The following is a 22307-nucleotide window of genomic DNA, read 5'->3' as shown; positions in this document are numbered from 1 at the left end:
GTTTTGGGATGATTTGGTTAAGTTTTGAGATGATTTGAATTGAAAATTCGAAGTAAAAACTGAATATGAAAAAAATGATATGTGTATCACACTGTATATCATTTATGTATCACATATGTATCATATTTGTATCGATTGTGTATCACATGTATATCCATGTATACCTGTGTGTGAGATACATGTTTGATACATATGTCGCAGAAGAATTTGTTGAACTTGATTTAATTACGAATTTTGATACAAAACCAGTCCAAATCACCTCCAATTTTGTATATTGACTTATCTATATGTTTTCAATGAATTTTAACTATACCCATTAAAAAAATTTCTTTTTTGTTTAGATTTTTGGAATATTGTATATTGTTTTTTGTATTTTATCACCTTATTTGCTACCTCGTCCATAAAATTTCCTTTCCGTCTTGCATCTAATGTTGCTAATCACGCTTAAAATATATGGAAGGTGATTTTTGCATGTGATTCTTTGAGAGAAAGAACCTTATTTATTTGGTTTTTAAATTTTTATATATGTTTGGCTAGTTTTGGCAAGTCTATGACTAATAGCTAGAGGTTGGTAAGTTGAAACTTATTTGGGACATTTGTGTAAGTTTCCCTAAAAAAAAACTATTTTATGTATTCTATTATTTCATGCGAAATAAAATGAGAAATACAAATATGTATGTTAGCAATATGGAAATTAAGTTATTTAAAGATCTAAAGTAAGTAATTTATGCATAGAAATCCCATTATTGTTAATTTATTATTTATATAATTTTTTTATTATTAATTATTTGTACAAATAGTTTTTTATGTTATAACTAGTGAATGGATCAAAGGACCGGAAAAGGCATGTCTCTAGGAAAAGATAGACACAAAAAAGAAAAAGAAAAAAAGAAAAAAAGGAACGTCAGAAAATGTCGAAAATTATAGTAATAATTTGTTAAAGGACCGTATAGTTGAAAATTCATGAGAATACTATAAGCGAGCAGCCATTGTTTAACAGGGATACCCCCGCGTTTGACAAAAAGAAGATTAGAGCCGCCTCCTGAAGTCCTTTCTCTCCATTCTTGAACTAGTCTCACTTCAAACAGCTTTAGTTGATTTAACCTACAAACTTGAGTTCACACCATTCAATTATATCTTCATGCATTCACTATTTATACTCAATTTTCCACAAATCTGATCGTTATCTCAACAACCCCAGTCCATAAATTGTTTGTTGTTTCAATTACTTAACGGGAAATCTCATACAACTATATTGCTTGAAGCAAATCTCGGTGCTTGGTTGAGGTAGTAAAGGATCTTCTTGAGTAAGTTTTATCTGTTAAAGGTTTGATCTCGACAACCCAGTTCATAATTTTTTCCTTGTTTCATTTACTTGAAGTAAATTTCATCAGTTAAAATCTTGGTACTTGGTTGAGGTAGTACTAGTAGTAGTAGTAGTAGTTTTGTTTTGGATAAGTTTAATCTGTCAAAGTTATGATCTTTATTTGTGATTGTTTAGTGGTTGAATCGATTTAATCTGTGAAAGATTTGATTTTTTTTTGTGATTGTTTGGTGTTTGATTCTAATCTGGCCTAAATTCTTGGATGTTTCTATGAGTTGCTCATTGTGTTCAACTGGGTGTTTTATGATTGAATTGTTTCAGTAGCTGGTGGATTTAACTTTACCCGTGGTTTTTAATACGTGGATCGCCTAGTTCCTTTTCCCCCCTGTGTGTGTCTTTGTGGGACATTATTGCTACTTCTTGTGCTTCTAGGTTTTAGGTAAGAATGTGCACTTTTACTTTTTCGTTTCATCGGATGGAAAATCTAGCGATTTACTTGGTTCTTTTGTTTGCAAAGATCACCCTTTTGTCTACACTTTTTAGTATTTCATGATAATCTAATCTATTTTGTCCTACCTGCTGTTTGGTAAAGCAATTCGAACTCGATTTCCTGCTTTTTCTTGCCTGATCTGTTTTATAATGTGTTTATTCAGTTTTCAAAAATTGTGGCTCAATTCTTTTTTCGGCCTGGTTTCATGTCTCAGCATGAATTTTTGGTGTTAGCCAAAACATCGGCCATTTTTGCCATTTTCTTAGATTTTATGTTGGTATTGACCTTCCTGAGTTCATTTAGTAAGTTCATAAATTGAGTCAGTTAATTAATTTTGCCACTAAGCTCATAAGTTGAGTCTACTTATGATTCAAGAGTTGTCTCTACAAGGGTTATTTAGCATTTCATTTCTATACAAATTGAAGGTATACAGTGAATGTGAGTTTGAGATGGACAATGTTATTGAACTTCCTATTCCAGTGCAGTTGTTTTCATTGTTGTTGTCTCCTTTCATCGGTTTTCCTCTTGAGCAGTGGCGGAGGCAGGATTTCCGCTAAGGGGGTTCGAAAAAAATAATTAAAAAGGGTGTAGCTAGTGGGAATAGAACCAATGACCTTACGAAGGTTTTGAACCCTCTTGACCACTAAGCTATGCTTTTGGGCTATGTCAAGGGGATTCAAAACATAATATATATCTGTAAAAAAGCAGATTTTGCTTTACATACACAGTATAATTTTTCCATGAAGGGGGTTCGGGTGAACACCCTTCCGCCCCCTAAATCCGCCCCTGCTCTTGAGTAGGAGAGTTGTCGGTAAAATCACTCATGTCTTTATTTTCTCATTTTCACTGGTGCCATTCTTGTTGTCCGCAAACCCGTCTTTTAAAGTCATACTAAATGAATCTGAATTGCCGTTTTCTTGAACCTTGTTTTTGAATTTATAAGCAAATAATGAAGGGACTGTTCATCTATTTCTAATAAGGATTTTTCAGCCATCAGATATCTTTACCTGCCTTTGGATAGTGAAGTTGTTGTCCGTCTTAAGCATCTTTCACTAAATCAACGTTCAACCATTCGTAGTGTTTTTGACTGATGCAAATCGGTAGGTATCAGGTATCTCTGGTTTATTTGCTCAACCTAAGACCAAATGACCAGTACAGATATAAGAGAGGCAGGGAATTTTTGCAGAATCTGCTTTAGAAGTTGCTGTGATCTATTCTCTCTATTGCTGCTCTATTTCTCTTTTAACCTTTTCTGTTTTCATTTCATTGTAAGGGAAAAAATGAAATTCTCACATCCTCCTATAACAGGTAACCAACATGGCTACACCGACAAGAATTGGCCTTGCTGGGCTTGCTGTTATGGGACAAAATCTTGCTCTCAATATTGCCGAGAAAGGATTTCCTATATCTGTTTACAACCGATCCACTTCAAAAGTTGACGAGACTGTTGAACGAGCTAAAAAGGAAGGAAATCTTCCTCTTTATGGCTTTCATGATCCAGAGTCCTTTGTACTCTCCATCCAAAAGCCCCGTGTCATAATCATTCTTGTCAAGGCCGGTGCACCAGTTGATCAGACCATCAAAACCCTTTCTGCTTACATGGAGAAAGGAGACTGTATCATTGATGGTGGCAACGAATGGTATGAGAACACTGAGAGGAGAGAGAAAGAAATGGCCGAGAAGGGTCTTCTTTATCTAGGAATGGGAGTTTCAGGCGGTGAAGAGGGTGCTCGCAACGGACCCTCACTGATGCCTGGAGGCTCTTTTGAAGCCTACAAGAACATAGAGGACATCTTGCTAAAGGTTGCAGCTCAAGTCGACAGTGGCCCTTGTGTTACATATATTGGTGAAGGAGGTTCTGGAAATTTTGTTAAGATGGTTCATAATGGAATTGAATATGGTGACATGCAGTTAATTGCAGAGGCTTATGATGTGCTAAAATCTGTTGGCAAGCTCTCTAATGATGAATTACAACAAGTCTTCTCGGACTGGAACAAAGGAGAGCTTCTGAGCTTCTTGATTGAAATCACAGCTGATATATTTGGAATCAAGGATGATAAAGGAGACGGGTATCTTGTAGACAAAGTTTTGGATAAAACTGGGATGAAAGGTACTGGTAAATGGACCGTTCAGCAAGCTGCTGAGCTGTCAGTTGCTGCACCCACAATAGCTTCATCATTGGATTCAAGATTCCTTAGTGGATTAAAGGATGAAAGGGTTCAAGCAGCTAAAGTATTTAAAGCTAGCGGGGTTAGTGATATCCTTGTTGACCAGTCCGTGGATAAGAATCAGTTGATTGACGATGTGAGAAAGGCACTTTATGCATCCAAAATATGTAGCTATGCTCAGGGCATGAATTTGATAAGGGCAAAGAGCGTTGAAAAGGGATGGGATTTGAAACTAGGGGAACTTGCTAGGATTTGGAAGGGTGGTTGTATTATCCGTGCTATATTTTTGGATCGGATCAAGGGGGCTTATGACAGAAACCCGGATCTTGCTAATCTACTTGTGGATGAAGAATTTGCAAAAGAGATGGTTGAACGACAGTCTGCTTGGCGAAGAGTAGTCTGCCTTGCTATCAACTCGGGTATTAGTACACCGGGTATGTCTTCAAGTCTTGCTTACTTTGACTCGTACAGGAGGGAAAGACTTCCTGCCAATTTGGTTCAAGCTCAGAGAGATTATTTTGGTGCTCATACATATGAGAGGATTGATGTGCCGGGATCTTACCATACCGAGTGGTTCAAGATTGCGAGACAGTCAAAGAACTGAGGTTTTTTGATGTTTTCTTTTTACTTGACCTAATTGAATAAGGTTCGTGTTGTCATTGAATCTGGGAGGTTATATTCTGTAGTATCATGTTGTCATCTGGTCTCTCAAATGTTGGAACTTTACCTATGTTGTTGTGAAGCCTATTTGTATCTTTAAGGCGTTGGCCCTTTTCTTTCATTTATGCCCTTTTCTCCAGTTCTTTGTTTTGCAATATGAATCTAGGATGATGTGCACTTCTCATTTTCTTTTGTTATTTGAGTCAATTTTACTCGTTTCCCTCATCTTACATATTTCAAATGTTGTGCTTGCTAGTATCTGATTCAGTTGAAATATTTTGAGTATTACCTGAGAATCGTCACATACACCCGTTCGTGTCATCAAAATCAGGAAACCTCTGTGTGTTGCAAATTTTCCCTTTTGTTTTTTATTAACAGGCAATTGAACCTTCATATAATTCTCATAATACATAGTGATTGTCATTCTCTGCAGCTAAGGATCCTTTCATTTATTTCAGAAAATTGCCATGCTCCAAGTTCCTGTCTCACTTTCCTCATGCTGAGACTAAATCTCAGGAAAGTATCTTTTCCCTTCTCTCCCTTGGACAAGTTGTTAGGGGAAATTTTACCAGCTAAATGATGTGTCTTGTCATAGAAACAAGGTTGCTAAATACTAATCTCTTACACTAAAACTAATTGTTTGTTGCTGGAACTGACTTTAGTTCCTTTGCCTACTGACAGATCTTGACGTCTCAAGTCATGATTTTAATCTTTCAGGATAATTCTTTGATCATATCCATGGGGATAAGAAATTCTCTAAGGATAATGATCAACTAATGCCAAGGAGTTTTAGACCTAAACTTTTTGCCACTCCTAAATTTCATCTGTTTTGAAGTGGTATCAAATGTTTCAAGTTTCCTTGTTTCTTTTCTTCAATTCACCCCCTCCTAGCCAACCCAGGGTGAAATGTTATTTTGAATTAATTGGAAAGTGCATTATGGTCTCTTTTTGCTTTCTCTGCACACGTTCAACATTGAACCGTGAAATTTTTTGGTGTTTGAAATTCTCATTACCAGAGACGGATGCAGCATTTGCTACGGGGTTCATTTGAACCCAGTACTTTTAGCGTGGAGCATAAATTTATGTATAAAAATTCTAAAACTGTAACAAATAGTCGATATAAACTTTTAACTTTAAAAACACAACGGGTTCAGTGCTAATAACCTTAAAGATTGAACCCAGAGAGTTTAAATCGTGGATTTGCCTCTACTCATTACCAGATTCCAAGCAGTTGTCCATAGATTGTGATTCATGATCCCAGGATCTACCATGAGACTGACTCTATTGATTGGACATATCCAAGATCGTGTACTTCAAGCATGAATTGGTTTTCTATTTTTTATTGGACATATCCAAGATCGTGTACTTCAAGCATGAATTGGTTTTCTATTTTTTGTAATAGATATCTTAATATTCCGCTCTTGTAATCATTGTACCATGCTGTGGCTCTCTTGATGTCACCCTGTGAATTTCCAATCAATAGATGGTACACGCAGACTGAATGCAAATGTTTGTATGCTAATTTAAAACGTTTCAATTTTCAAATTATCGTACTAAGTAGTTACATTCTAACAGGACTGTATCGACTTCTGCAGTTGCTCATCCTAATGTGATTTGAACTCTTTGACTTGTATTTGTAACTGGAAGTAGTCATACCTCTTTTCTTATTTGTTTATTGCGAGGAAACTTAGCTGTATCTACTATTTTTGTTTCAGAACTCGGACTTATTGTGTCCTGAAACCATATATAAAGATCCTATACTTATTCCTTCCTGTCAACTGAGTTAGAAAATTTTATTTTTCTTACCTCATTGATGTAATAGTTCTAAACAAAAAAAGGTATAGTGGCTCAGTGTCCCCCTCAAATCTAATATTTTCTCCTAGATGTTGATCTGCTACACGCATAACCTATTCTGCTTTTTGCTTTGTGTCCTGAATCTTCTTTTGCTGCTTTTATATTTGTATCATACAGTTTCTTCTTCACCTGTCCGTGGTGTTCCTTGTTTGAAAGCTTCGTTGTTTCATTTTCTGCATGCTTAAATTGAAGCTTCCCATGACTTCTATCGATGCTTGTGCATACTTCTTGATGACCTGGACCAGACGTGGCATCCGAAACTAAGGAGTCATCACTCTCGCCATCTTCATTGTCATCATCGTCATTATCATTGTAAAGATACTTATCTCTCTTCCTCGAATTTCTTTCATCACCATTATCGTAGTCTTCTTGATTATATTGATGAATAGGAGAAGCGATATACATTGTCCATCCCGACTCGTTGCTGCATTCTTCTGTGCCTCCAGTGAGTTTAGATGACTCCATTACCTCAAACTAGTAAACAAAGACATTCAAGAAGAAATGTGACTTATCTGTATGATGGAATATAATTGACTCCTTATTTAGCCTCTGCAGCTTTATAAACTCCCTGAACTTTTGTTTTCAACATACAGTTAAAGTAACCCCACAAAGTACTAACAAAAGTTTGGATTGTTCCTCCTTTTAAAAAAAAAAAATTATAATAGTGGTGTTCGGGTCAACTTTCACGTACCTCGACTATTCAACAGGGTACCTACTATTTTCACCAATACAAGTATCAGCCTCTGTCTACCATAGCTTAGGCAGGTAAATCCAACTATGTGCTTTGGCGTTTCGTATGAAGTTAAAATAGGATAGGGTGAAGGATGAAATCAAACGCTCTTGCACTTTTTTTAAGAAGTAGAGGTTGAATTAGATGGTCGGTTCTTTCTTTTGAAAATACTACCAAATCGTCCACGTAAGGCTCGCATATATTATGTAGGTTGTGTCATCCCTCTTTGATATGTTGCACTTTTTTTTTTTTTTTTTTTTGGGCATATCGTAGTAAGGAAAGGAAGTGAGGGCGCTCATTCGAATCGAATAGCTGAAACTACTATAATTCCTATTTTCTGCTTTAAGAGAAGCCTTTTAGCTCGTTTTAAAGCGTTGAAGAGAGAGATAGGATATTCTAAAGATAGTTGTTGAGGAAGCATCTGATTTCTAACTACGAGTCCGTTTTCGAGCTAACTGAATGCCTATGTGCTGCTAGTTTGTTCCACTATATGTTGTTACTACTCTCGTTGCCAGTGTGACAGTCTGAGTAGACGTACTTCGCCAATGGATCACTTAGTCGGAATAAGCGGGCTTAGGAGTTGAACCTTTTGTGATTTGGAACATGATGGGAAAATCTTGCTTTGGTTGTTGTCCAATGGCAGTATACTATGGGTCTTCCCCACCTAAATTTTTTATCTTGGCTTATTATCTGTTAAGACTAGACTAGAAGATTCATTACATGATTTTCAGCCTATGTATAGAGGCTACCTCTTGTACTGATTAAATCTTGAACATTGAAATCTTTCTTGCTTTCTGGGCTCCATCTCGGATAATTTTTTGGAAGTTTTAAAGTATGAGGACAAGATTTCTTTTGCTACGGAATTGATTCAACATCTTGTTTGCTTTCATCATGTGTTTCAACATTTAAACTATTGCAATCAGATTTCATGTGCACGGAAAATGATGCTTTAACTTGCAATTCTGTGCATATGATTTTTCGTCAAGTTCTTGTGGACTACATAGTTACACATCAACAAGAAACCTTTCTTCTACTGTGGTTGGAATAGAGCTTTAACACCCTTAATGTGACAGGTGAGATAAATGCATTGCACTTGACTTTATTAGCATCAATAATACAACATAAAGTCCATATTCTGATAGATAATGTAAATATTCTTCTCAGAAAAATGACCAAAAAATTGGCACGAGTGAATGACCACACAAAATGAAGAGAGACATCACTAGTTAGTCACTCTCAGTGTCTTTCATTTGATCTGCCTGCTGTTGAAAGTGATTGTGCAGATGAAAGCAGAAAACAAAAGATTGGACAGCCCAACTACCTGCTGCTTTCATCAAACTATTCAATTAGAATAGGGGCATACGCAGAATTTTGTGCAAACTGCATCGACCAATTATCACAACTCGGCTTGTATGTAGATCTGTGTCTATAAAGGTTCTAAGACTTTACTTCTTGTCACAAATTGATGTTTATTTATGTTAATTGAAGCAGTGTCTTTCGACAAATTGATGTCGGACTATACTCCAATGGCATTCTTAGTTATGAGCAACGCCTTGTATTTATGACTAGTGTGGAATGGCCCGTGCTGAACCCGGGCCCAAACCTATAAGTTAGTAATTTTATGGAAGGAGTGGATAAACTTTTCATAGTGTACTCTGATTAGTTTGTGGAGTTGAAATGAGATACATGGGTTACAAGTACTCATTTTGATGATCATGCTATGCACAAGCCCAAACTCTGAGAATCAAAAAAATAGTTTGATATCCAATTATGTATGTCGTTGATAAACATATATGCTTGTAGAAATGATATATGACTATGTTGTAATTGACTTATATATGGTGGAATGTCAGAAAGAGGAAGTATTGGATCATTTGGAGAAATGGTGCACGTATATCCAATATGTTAAGAGTTAGCTGCACATTTGAAATGATAATTTTTTTCCAGCTGGCAATTTTTTGAAATGATCAACAAACCTTATAAACTAATATTATACATGAATCATGCTTAACAAATATGTCTTGAATAGTAGAAAATGAGGAGTTTTCATCTCCCATTCACTAATGAAATTTTCTTTCCTAACATGTATCAGATAATAATTGTTTAATCGATACATTTCAAACTTTTTTCGCATATCTCTATGCTCCTGACACCTCTAAGATTTACACACCCTTATATCAATGGTGCAATTTACCTAGGCCTAAGTATAAACAAAAATTTGAGTCTCTCTCCTACCACAGTGCCAAGAAAGTATATTTAAGATTCACAAACAAGTTTGTCCATGTCTTGTACTATCTAGAAGTCCTTACATTATGTGCTAAGATGAACTGATAAAGCATAATTGAGAGGGGAAGGGAAGACCAAAAGCAAAAGATATCATCTTCAATTTCCTATTTTTCGGAGCAACACGAAGCAAACTCATAGTGGCAACAAGATGCTCAACAGAAAAAGATAATCAACCCCAGTAATGAATATGTTCTTCCTCCCCCTTATCACGAAATAAAAGGGCAAAAGAAAAAAGAGATCTAACAGAAAATATTTGGTGCTCTAAAAGATCTAATCATGTATCCTACAATTTTGAGAAACTAACATAGAGTTACATACTATAATAGAACCTATCAGCACGACCAATTAATAGTAAGAATAATTGCCTTCAAGCAAATCATAAGAACCTTTAGTAGCAGCCTAATTAACACAGTGATGAACCTACTATAATCTATCTACTTTTGAGCTTATACCCAAATAGAGGCGATTCATGGATGGTTCCCTCCACTATCGGTCTTAATTAATACGCTGGTCTTGAATTCAATAATGAGACAAGAAGAATTCATCCTAAGGCCTGAGCTTCATAGCCTCCCTTCGTCAAGCACGCCTAGTCTATATTGGTTTACTGTTTGCTACAAACCTAACTTGATCCCTCAATTTTTTTTCTTTTTCTATTAGTGGTGCTCATCTTGAGCATTTGAGTGAAGGATCTTTACATGAAATAAAAATTTGTCACTTCTTCCAGCCAATTGTTCATAAACGAGCAAAATAAATACTCTAATAGATAGTCGAACATACTTTTAACATTTGGGGAAGAATACTCTAACAAGCTTATAAAAACATCCACCACTTCTAAAAGCACTCTTGCGTTAAATTTTGACATCTAATAGAAATATAAAACACAATTGACGCTTTTCCAATATAGCATGCAGCATATACAACAGGACAGTCCTAGATTCTAATGTTTATTGAGTCGGTCACGCTGAATAAGAGCAAAAAAAACCTGAGCTCCTGTACCAAAAGCAAAGCTTTCTGAGAAAACATAGATTAACTCAATAATTAGGAGCAAACAAATATAGAACAAACAGTGTATGCCCCACAAGTATTTCATATATTATCTAACCCTTTAATTTCAATATTTAACGCTATTAATTATCTAGAACTCAATCACGAAAAAACTTGTAACTTTAACTTGTGTTCGGACCCCTAGCTAGTTTTGGTCGCTTCTCAATATTCAAGAAAAACCTCATGAATTCTTTGCATTTACTCCTTTAGTTATATTTCCTTAAATATATTCTACCTTCTTATCATCTGGATCACAGATCTCATGAAGCCAACATATTATTAATTGTTTTTCACAGTTGATGAATCTGAAACTAAGATGCAGAGCCGAATTTACCACTATATATCTTCAAGATTATATTTCTTGAATCGAGAGGATCTCTTAAAAGCGGAAATACCTACCATTCATATTATCACCATAAAAATGGCTTAGAAGATATCAAAATAGAAGAAAAATATAACTACCAAAACAAGAAAACTAAGTATGGTTAGAGGTAGAATTTTAATAACCTTAAACTTCTCCTCTAGCTCTTTGATTCATTTTTATCATGGATTGAATTTCATAGGTTATCATCCCCGTTATCTCCTCATCAGTGCCTTCTTCTTTGACTAAAGTTGGCAGGAAGAAAAAGATTCTAAAATACATGTAAAAACTACAACAAAATATTAGCAGTGTGATGAAAGCACGGAGGAGGATAGAGAAACTGGCAATATAACCCTTTGGTTTCTGAAAAATATCCAAGAGTATCACAAAAGTGGATGATAACCTTTTGGCTCTTCCAATTGCTTTTGTCAATCCTTGAATGTTTTATTCTATTCACTCCAAAGCTGATTTTATGCAGAATTTATAGTTACTCTTCAGGCTAGATTGTTCTTCAATGTAAATAGTTAATATAGGTACTTGGTTTTAGCTTGATAAATTGATTTCTCATTTTTCTGTGCAGCATGACGTATCGATTCCCTGTTACGAGGAAACTTGAACTTAAAGATTATAGATTGAGTAGCTTACCCTTTCTGATAATGAAAAACCTAATTAATCCCTTCTTGCTGGAAGCAAATATATTTTATTTCATCCTGAAATTGCTTTTTTGTTTAAAAGTCACATTGCCTTGGCCTTTTTAAAAAAATAAAGATAACAAAAGTCACTGCGGCCTTTGAGTTGTGTAAATAGGGAAAGATTTATATTACTCTGTGTAACATATTAGATTTCATAATCATGTTTTGAAAGATAAAATAAAGCTAAAATAATTAGGGGTAGTTAATGAGAAGGTTATCATTTTATTTGACCACTACATGTTCACATCTAATGAAGGAGCAAACTGCAATAATTTATGAATATGTTGTGATTGCCCAAAACCAATCCCCACCACCATTTTTGACTCACCAGAAATTGATCTATCTGTTTTATCAGAGTGAGGCTTTGGAGAATAAACATTTACATCTTTATAAGTTCTTTTTTCATTCCCATTTTTTTATGATTAAAATGATTACTATCAAATTGGTCTCAAGATGTAGCTTGCAGTAAAAAATATTGCAGTTCATTTACACAGACAAAACTAAACAACATTCTTCTCTAAAACCACATGTAAAAGGATTGAGGGAGATTCATTCAAATAAGATCTCAATGAAGCAGGTATCACTTTAAAATATAATATTTTTGACATTCTTATTCTCAAGATTCAAAGCTATTTTTCACACAACTCACACTGCTGGCAAATTAATTTGGACAGGATATTGATGTTTGAGTCAACACGGAAATGGTGAAGCTTCTTATTTTCTTCTCAGCTTGATATGTTTAGCTACCAGATCAATATCCTAGTCAAACATATATATTCTTCAGGGAAGTGAATTAGGATATCTATGATTACTCACAAACCAGAATTCATAATTCCTAAAGAGAGGATTTACAATAATCTAAAGCAAACAAAGTTTTATTTTCAAATCACCAAGAAATTTCAATTTAATCACATACATGTGGGATGAGTATCGAAAACTTCGTACACCTCAAGTACGGCCTTCTCTTAGGCTGAAAGCAATAACCAGAACTGCAAAAAAGCAGAGTTCGAGAATACCAAAGAGATTTAGGATGCCTGGGAGAGTACCTCTTCGACAATAAATGTGGCCGCAACTACCACTACAAGATTATAGTTTAGAGAGGTATAGACATCCCAAGCAAGCAGAAATATATCAATCCTTATAGGCGTTCAAAAAGGATAAACATCTAAATCATGACTATCAGAGAAGCTATTTCAACACCTTGACATCTATCTTTATGAATGACTTAAGAATGACAAGAATATAGGAAATGTACCATAAGCTTTAAAAGATCTACAACGTGCTTACAGTCTACCTGAATAAAACTTTTGAAGAGTAAGAGTCAACAATTCTATTGTCCAAGAATTTGACACATTTCAGGTTAAAAGCAAACAAACGTACACAAATTCATCTCTTGGATAGTAAATCTGAGAAGGCAAATTTTGTCACTATGCTACATCAGATTATTATTCAAGTACACAAGTTAAATGGAGAATTTGATGTCGAGAGCGAGCAAAAATATTGCAACGCAGCCACAATTAAATGAAGGCTCATTTTTCACCTTAAAAGTATTTTACCTAAAAATTAACCGGAGACTGACATTCCTATTAACAGGTTAATGAAAACATTGCATCACAGTGAGGCAAAATGCAAGATGCAACAAAAAATAACTGGCATAACATCTCTAAGCCATCTTATGTCCAAAAGAGAGAGAGTATAAAACTATAAATCACCATTAAAAAAAATAAGAAAAGAAACAAAAGTGCATGACCTACTACATTTTAGCTTAGTTTCTTGCTAACTTCTGTAATACCCAAAACAATGAACACCTCTGAAATCTAAAAAATACTCAAACTGGATACCTTTTCTTCGGGGGAAAGGAAATAAATTACATCGAACCCGACTACAATGGTCCAACAACACCATTTTACCAATTTGGACTACTTTTTATTTGACCAGTTTGCAGTCATTTTATGGATAATACATACATTAGATGATATTTATCTTTCACAAATTGGTGTCCGTAATGGGAGAAGCAGCTTTGTATGTCCGGCCAAGTTCTATCGTGCTAGCTCCATGTCCATACTCGTTATCACGCCACTGGTTTCCTTCGGACCATAATATAACAAATATGACCATTTATCAGTAAAAACGGAGAAAGTAGCGAAATCAGAGAAGCTAATAAAGAACCGAATACTGCGAGGAATTGCAAAAGGGAAACATTACTGAAAACACGCAGCTGTAAATTAATAAGGTGCCACATGTTTCAACACTTAATTCCTAAATTTCCAGATAGAAAGTTAAGAAACTTACCGAAGAACTCCCAATTTTAACTCAATATCTAACATTAAAATGGGGAATTCATTGGAAGGGAAACTGAATTTTGGAAATTTATCTATACCATCGAATTTGGATGAGACGATGCTGTCAGAGAAGACTTGAAGATAAAGCTGAAAGTGTAGAGACATATTGACCTAGGAAGAAGAACCATCGATTAGTACAAAAAGGGCACAAAGGTAATTATGTGCCCAGCTTTTCACGCATGGGACACGCGGCGCATTCTTGATTAAGATCTTTTGTTGATTAATGTCAAAATACAATATACACACGGACCGATCAACCAATTATATAGCCCATAGCTGGAATTCTATTTTTACCCCGGGAAGCAGGACGACGAAGTCCTGCTTACTCCCGCTTCTAAATAGTAGGAATATTATGTCGCCTGAAAATATTCATAATGAGTAGTCCAATTTTGTAGCAATTGCGCATGGACCCAAATGATCGGTACAAGACAACTTTCTGGATTCCAATGCTCAATAGTCAATACTCAATACCAATGGATCATTATGCCTTTTGGGCTTTGCAACATCAATGTTCCAAAGCCTTGGCCCAAATCTTAAGCAAAGAACGTAAGCAGATTTAACCTGTTAAAATAGCACGGGCTAGCCAGTTTTCGGACTGATCATTCAAAAATAACCAGTTTGTCAAGTCATTAAAAAATAGCCACTATTTTGCTGCAAGAGAGACTAGTCTAGCATAATATACTGGAGTACGGTGCACCTGTGTATGAACTTCCAGCATATTATGCTGAACCGGTATACTTTGCTGGCTCCAGTATAATATATTGGAGTTCCAGTATACTTTGCAGTTCCAGCAAAGTATACTGGAACTCCAAACTCCAGATTTATCTTTACATGAAATGTGGCTAAATTTCGATGACTTTTGAAACTGTCGCTATTTTTGAATGACCACCGGTAAATCTAGCTATTTTTGAATTTCTCCCATTTAAGCTGGGTCCTTCTGGAACCAATTTTGGCACTGTTGGCAAAATTTTAGTAATTTTCCGCCAGAAAAGAAAAGATTGGTTGGCGTAGCTACTTTTAGGCCGCATTTTCAAATGCATTGGCAACGTAACTACCAGTCCGACTATTGAGCCTTTGCTAGTGTAAAATTCAAGAAAAATTCAGGAATTCAACACAATGTATCTGAAACAATATGAAAGGATCACCCCAGTAATAATTGCTAGGTTTTGAACCTATAAAGGTTTAAACTCCAGTAATTGTTATTGTTGATTGAACCTAGAAAGTTTTAAACAAACTTCAATAATTGTTGCTCGGCTTCGAACATATAAAAGTTTGAACCCCAATAATTGTTGCAAGGGTTTGAACCTAAAAGGAATATTTTTACCAATGGTACATCTTTTGAACTCAAGAATAGTACCTTGGAGTTTCAACTTGTGAAGTTAAAACTCCTGTCATGGATTTCAAAATAAGGTACCATTACCAAAAATATTTGAACCTAATTTCAGTACAATGTCCATCAATGTCAGATCCTGGCGATTCCTCGGGATATAGCTACCTAATACTAGCCGCGAAGCTATTTTTACCCTGAAAAAAATAAATTAATGGGGTCACAACTTAAACAATGCACTAAAAAAATACTATTTGTGCAAATCTCCCAAGAATGTGAAGTTAATGAAAATATCTAGACATGATAAAATATATCCATTACATCAAACAATGACTATATTCTGAATCATAGTATGCCCTAGGCTTAAGCATGAAGCAAATGCTTTCGTATGGAGGCGTTAACTTCATAATATCACTTGAAAGCCTGTTTCACATAAGAAACACATATTGAGAAGTGTCCTAATTTTGTCTTTAGAAAATGTTGGAGTTTCAATCTGCTAAGACTTGTGGAGTGTACTTAATTGAATAAGTGTGAATTTCGTAAATCTAAGGAGCTAAAATAGAAGAATAGCCCCTGAACAATTTACAAAGAGTTAGTCTAGACTGTAGAAAGAGAAAGAGAGTATTGTTATTTCTTCTTCAATGCCTTACAATCGGAATTGTTCTCCTTTTAAGTAGTTTCTAAGCCCTCTCTAACACTTAACTGTTGTAAACACTATAACAGCTTTCTAACAACCTCTAACTGCCAACTAATGATATTTGCTAAGATACCCCTTGACTTTCTATGAATTCCTTTACTACCCTATGTACATTATCATCACATAACAACTTCCCCCCCCCCCCCCCCAAGAGTCCTTGTCCTCAAGTACAAAGTTTGGAATTTATTGTTTCAAGGTATGCAAGTTTACCCATGTGCTATCTTCAGTGGGACAGTTGGATCACTTCACTAAAAGCTGTGTAACTTGTGGGTTATTCTTGGAGAGTATTCTTCTATCCAAAACCCCTTCGGGCTCTAATATAATGTACCCGTGAGGATATAGGGTAATCGGCAGGTTGGGCATAGCTGGGGCATTACCAATCTGTAACTTCAATTGAGAGACATGAAATGTATGGTGAATCTTTGCCTGCGGAGGAAGTCCAACTGATAGACCACAATGCCTACTTGTTTGATGATCTTGAAGGGCCCAAAGTATTTTGGACTCAGCTTGTGGTAAGAGTGATTCTTCAAGGATACTTGCCTGTATGGTTGCACTTTACAAAAGCCATGTCACATTCGTTAAAGCTCCTAGGAGTTCTATGTTTGTCAACTTGAGCCTTCATCCTAGATTGAGCTAACAAGAGGTGATGCTTGAGTAGTCTGATAGTAGTTTCTCTGGCCTGCAAACTCCTATCAACTTGGTCGACCATTGAACTGTGAGGAATATAAGGCAGGTGGAGAGGTGGGTTTTGGTCATATAAAACTTCAAAAGTAGTCATTTTGATAGCAGAATGGTAGGTGGTATTGTACCACTATTTGGCTAAGGGAAGATACTGCAAGCAATCCTTGGGTCTATCACTGCACATGTACCTCAAATAACTCTCCACACTTATTGACCACTTCTGTTTGCCCATCTGATTGGGGATGATAGGCTATAGAGTAGTGCAAGTGAACCCCCTGAGCCTAAAAAAGGGCCTGCCGGAATTTACTCAGAAAAATAGTATCTCTGTCACTCACTATAGTTTGGGGCAAACCATGTAACTTGTACACATAGTCTAAAAAAGCATGGGCAACTGTTGATGCAGTATATGGATGAACTAAACTGATAAAGTGAGCATATTTGTTGAGCCTATCAACAACCATTGATACTACAGACTTATTATGAGACTTAGGTAGTCCCTCAATAAAGTCTAAACTGATGTCTTGCTATACCTTTTCTGGAATAGGTAGGGGTTGGAACTGGCCTGGAGACTTTACATTCTCACCCTTACACCTTTGGCAAGTGTCACAACTCTTGATATGTTCATAAACTCCTGCCATCATCTTCTTCCAGTAATAGACTTGATTGACTCTATGCAAAGTAGCAGCCATCCCTGAGTGACCTCTAACAACACTATCATGAAAGAAATGCAAAATGTCATCCCTGAGAAGCTTGTCAGGTCCAACCACTATCTTTCCCTTCCTGTATATGATTCCATTTCTTAACCAATAGACAGGATTAGCTAATGCACTCTGACTGAGTTGGGTTGCCAGCTGTTGTAAGTGTTGATCTCCGACATAAGATGACAGCACCCTTGCAAGGAAGTCTGAAGATACAGTAGGTTAATAGTTGAATGCTATTCATAGGGAACCTTGATAGAGCATCTGCCGCCACATTCTCTTTTCCCTTCTTGTACATGATGCTGTAGTCAAATCCCATAAGTTTAGCAACTCATTTCTGCTGACTGGGAGTAGATACCCTCTGCTCTAAAAGGTACTTGAGGCTCTGGTGGTCTGTCTTGATAAGGAAGTGCCTACCAATGAGGTATGGTCTCCATTTATCTACTGCAATTACAATAACCATCACTTCCTTTTCATATGCTGAGAGGTGTTGATGCTTATCATGCAATGCCTTGCTCAAATAAGCTAGAGGATGATCTCCTTGCATCAATACAACTCATATTCCATATTCACATGCATCAGTTTCAATAATGAATTCTTGGGAGAAATTTAGAAGTGCCAGTACTGGTGTTGTACTCATAACCATCTTCAGAGCCTCAAATGCTTTAGTTGCTGCCTCAGACCACTCAAATCGGTCATTCTTTAGGAGATCAGTTAGGGGTCTAGCTGTCGTACCATACCCCTTCACAAACCTCCTATAGTACCCTGTTAAGCAAAGTAATCTCCTAAGTTCTTTCACAGTTTTGGGCACATGCCACTCAATCATCACCTTCACCTTTCCTGGATCAGCTGCCACTTCCTGTTGAGTGATAATATGGCCCAAGTACTCAACCTCTGTCTAACCAAAAGTACACTTGCTAAGCTTTACAAACAGATTGGTATCCTCCAAGATTCTAAAAATTTGCTCTAAGTGTACTAAGTGTGATGACCAGGAAGAGTTGTATATTAAGATGTCATCAAAGAATACCAGTATAAACTTACTTAAGAAGGGTTGGAATATGTGGTTCATCAAACTTTGGAAAAGTAGATGGTGCATTGGTTAATCCGAAGGGCATAAGTACAAACTCATAGTGCCCATTATGAGATCTAAAGACTGTCTTCTCAATATCCTGGCCAGCCATCCTAATCTGGTGATAACCAGGCGTTAAGTCTAGTTTTGAAAAGAATTTTACCCCCCTCCCCCAAATCATCTAACAGTTCCTCTATCACAGGAATGAGAAATTTGTCCTTTACAGTGCAACTGTTTAACTGTCTATAGTCTATACAAAGTCTCCATGTGCCATTTTTTTTTTTTTTTTTTACCATAACAATAGGTGGGGAATATGGACTTACACTGGCCTGATAACACCAGAATCCAGCATATCCTTGATCATTCTTTCTATCTCACCCTTTTGGTTAGAAGTATACCTATAAGGTCTAACATTGACAGGCGAGGTTCCCTCTTTGAGTATAATCCTGTGATCATGGCTTCTGTGAAGAGGTAAGGCACTAGGTGTTTCGAAGAGAGCAGTGTGTTTGCTCAATAACCTCTACAAGTCATCAGAGTCTTGCACCTGCTGGGAATTCAGAGTAGCAAGTTCACCCCTGATTGGTTGAACATAGGTTGTGATCATCATGCTCAACTCTCCAGATTTGTGCAGCAACCTTTGCATTTTGTGATTATCCAACAACTTAGGAGCTCCTGGCTGACTACCTCTGAGTGACACTTTTTTACCCCAATCTGGAACTCCATCTTTAACTGCCTGAAGTTCCATTTTATGTCCCCTAAGGTGACCAACCAATGTATCCCCAGAACAACATCTGTCCCTCCTAGAGGCATGACTAACATGTCAGCCCTGAATTCCACTCCTTGCATCTTCCATGTAATTCCCTTGCTCATGTACCTACTATGAATCTTGCTGTCATTGACAACTGCCACAGAGAATGGAGGGATAGTTTCCAGCCTGCACCCTAACTTTTTGGCTACATCCAAGTCCATAAAGTTATGGGTGGACCCTGTATCTGCTAAGACATGTACTATCTTCCCTTTTACACCTCCTTTTACCTTTATTGTCCTATAATCTACTGTTCCATCTAGTGCATGAATCGATATATGAGGGCTTAGAGTTGATTCCTCCTTATTTTCCTCCTCACTAAAATTTTCAGTAACATCCCACTCCTCCTCCTCTTCTCCTACTTCGAGAAGGTTCATTTGCTTCCTTCCCCTGCAATTATGGCCTGGAACAAACTTCTCATTGCACCAAAAGCACAACCCTCTTATCCATTTCTCGTTGCCTCCGGCATGATTTCCAGCCAAGGATACTGGGGCTCTGATACCAAATGGAGTGTACTTAATTGAATTAGTGTGAATTTCATAAATCTAAGGAGCTAAAACAGAAGAATAGCCCCTGAACAATTTACAAAAGGGTTAGTCTAGACTGTAGAAAGAGAATATCGTTATTTCTTCTTCAATGCCTTAAAATCGGAATTGTTCTTTTTAAGTAGTTCTAATCCCTCTCTAACACCTAACTGTACAGCTTTCTAACAACCTCTAACTGCCAACTAGTGATATTTGCTAAGATACCCCCTGACTTTCTATGAGTTCCCTTTACTACCCTATGCACATTATTATCACATAACAACTTGGAGGCAATTTTCTACTTATTTTCAGCCGACAAGTACTAGTCTTTTATGTTCTTTTTAACTAGTCATGATAAGAAAAGGAAAAAAAAAAAAGGAAAAGAAGGTATATTTGTTGCAAAAGTTTACGGAAAATATGATTTGGTGAACTTTTAACAAATACTCGTAAATCTTTTGTTTTCCTGTTTATCCCCCATAAAATAGTTTTTACGATTTTGCAAAGAAATATAAATGTTAGAGTGCAAATCATCAAAATATGTTATGTAGGGTGTAAATAAAAGAAAGAATACATAAGTTCGAGGTGCAAAATGCAAAGAACTCATAAAATTGTATTGCATCTAAAACTATTAACAAGAATGTTTACCTTATGTCATTATTAATATATTTGTGTATTTACACTTTTTTCAAATAATGTTAGAATAATCATAATTGTAAACTATTGTGATATATAATAGTGTAGTACTTTTTTCCTTATGTTATTTCTAAACATGTTGATGTGATTTTTGTAAATGCTTAAGTAATAATTCATACCCGAATTCTCACTGAAAATTAAAAGGCGTTAACCAACGAATCTCACCAATCTTCCTGGACTAGATGACGTGTTGCTTGGTTAATCTGATAAAATAGTTATTAGCACTTAATTCAATTGGCAACATGTAATTCAATCGTGCAGTTATTCCTTAACAGCATGTTTGGATGGTTGTTACACATCGTTTCATAATGTATCGTATTGTACTGTATCGTTTAATGAATACATATGTTTGGATAGTTTATATCATTTGCCGTTGTTTCATGATATCTTGCACCAACAATATGAAGAATAAATTTGCAATATTATAAAGAAAAATTATGATACGGGGTAAATTTATTATATAAAAAGGTAAGGTAAATGATAAAATAAAATAATTTAATAATAGTGAAGGGTGAGATGAGAGAAAAAGACAAAATAACGATGCAACCATACCAAATCGATCGTTACATAAGGTGACACATTTCGTCGTTACGTAGCGATGGATTTAACGATATAATACAATAAAATTTAAGTAACAACCAAAACAAAAATTGTATTTAAAGTAACAATACGATACAATACAATATAATAGGTAACGACCATCCAAACAAGCTGTAAGATGAAATGGCGTATTCTGAAAATCTCAAGTTGATGAGCCAGAATCTTGAGAAAATCATTTAGTTATCTATCATTTTGCACAATCTGATTTATATATTATCCGAGTACCAATTTGCATGGCGTCGGAGTAAGTTTATAGTTTGGAATCTGATTGTGATGACTAGGTTTCGTGAAAATAACACACAACCAAATAGGTTGTAATAAATGTAAGAAAAGGAAATTTAACTTCTCACAACTGAAGTTATAACAAACTATTTGCATGTTCTTTTCTAGTCTGACGTAAATTACAGCATACCTGATGTTCTATACTTATTTTGCACAAAGGGAACGAATACTTTCTTGAACATGGTTTTCAAGTTCCATCAATAATAGTAATTGGACCAACCACCCGATCGAGTCACAGAGGCGGATCCAGGAATTTAATGCAATCGGGGCACAATATTATATTCAATCAGTGCCCCTAAAATTTTTTAGCGTTAAGGGTGCCAAGTGATTTAAATTAATCATTTTTAAGGTATACAAATATACATATACAATATTTCTGTCGAAGTTTACGGGGTCTGATAACCCCTCAACAAAAGCCATCGGTCCGCCTATGACCCGAGAGATGTCCTATTTTGTTTTAATACTTTTCATCTTTTTTCAACCGTTTGTTGTTTTCTCTTTAAAACTTGATCGTACATGATTATATAGATCTGAATTGTTGTCTTTTATCGAGTTCTAAATTGATAATTTATATATATTAAATGAATTTTATTACAAATACATAATTTAAATAAAAGCTATCGTCGACTCTACATTCGCCCATGTTTAATGGTCATCGACTTTGCACAAACTACGTATTAATTTCAGGACGTTTTGAACCCAACTAACTAAGAAGCGTAAACGTAAAAGCGACAACGATGGTAAAACAGACCAATTTACAATGTTTTCATCACTAATATTCATCAACAAACATTCACGTGTCTATCACTAATATTCACACTTGTATTAGTTAGGATCTTCTTCGACTAATGATATCTCGATTCTCTACATATTCAATCATCTTTGACTTAAGCCTACATTGTGGTTTCTTTATTGTATGTTTGAATTGTACTAGAGTGATGGTATCAATTCTTACTGGTATGGATTAATTTAATTTCTTT

At 35.8% G+C, this 22307-nt stretch overlaps 2 protein-coding genes across 4 annotated transcripts; one reads left to right on the top strand and one right to left on the bottom strand.

The window, feature by feature from the left end:
• The first annotated feature begins 851 nt into the window (after positions 1-851).
• On the top strand, positions 852-4867 carry LOC104223882 (6-phosphogluconate dehydrogenase, decarboxylating 1). Of its 3 annotated transcripts, none has more exons than XM_009775411.2 (2): positions 852-1327; positions 3123-4867. In XM_009775411.2, the coding sequence occupies exon 2, from the start codon at positions 3132-3134 to the stop codon at positions 4584-4586; it is 1455 nt and encodes a 484-aa protein (XP_009773713.1). In that variant the 5' UTR covers positions 852-1327; positions 3123-3131; the 3' UTR covers positions 4587-4867. The 3 variants fall into 3 exon arrangements, with proteins under 3 accessions (XP_009773713.1, XP_009773725.1, XP_009773720.1); XM_009775423.2 differs by having other exon boundaries at positions 973-1287; XM_009775418.2 differs by having other exon boundaries at positions 973-1307.
• Positions 4868-6508: 1641 nt separating this feature from the next.
• On the bottom strand, positions 6509-6961 carry LOC104223873 (protein SOB FIVE-LIKE 1-like). The gene has a single exon (XM_070172846.1). It carries the CDS (start codon positions 6959-6961, stop codon positions 6509-6511), a length of 453 nt encoding a protein of 150 aa, XP_070028947.1.
• Between the last annotated feature and the right edge of the window lie 15346 nt (positions 6962-22307).

This window comes from Nicotiana sylvestris, chromosome 4 (genome assembly GCF_000393655.2).
Source record: "Nicotiana sylvestris chromosome 4, ASM39365v2, whole genome shotgun sequence".
Lineage (NCBI taxonomy): Eukaryota > Viridiplantae > Streptophyta > Magnoliopsida > Solanales > Solanaceae > Nicotiana > Nicotiana sylvestris.
This window is presented reverse-complemented; position numbering and strand designations above follow the sequence as displayed.

Bases quoted from the DNA above. Each gene is read 5' to 3' on its own strand.
- LOC104223882 (XM_009775411.2), top strand. From the start codon at position 3,132: ATGGCTACACCGACAAGAATTGGCCTTGCTGGGCTTGCTGTTATGGGA.
- LOC104223873 (XM_070172846.1), bottom strand. From the start codon at position 6,961: ATGGAGTCATCTAAACTCACTGGAGGCACAGAAGAATGCAGCAACGAG.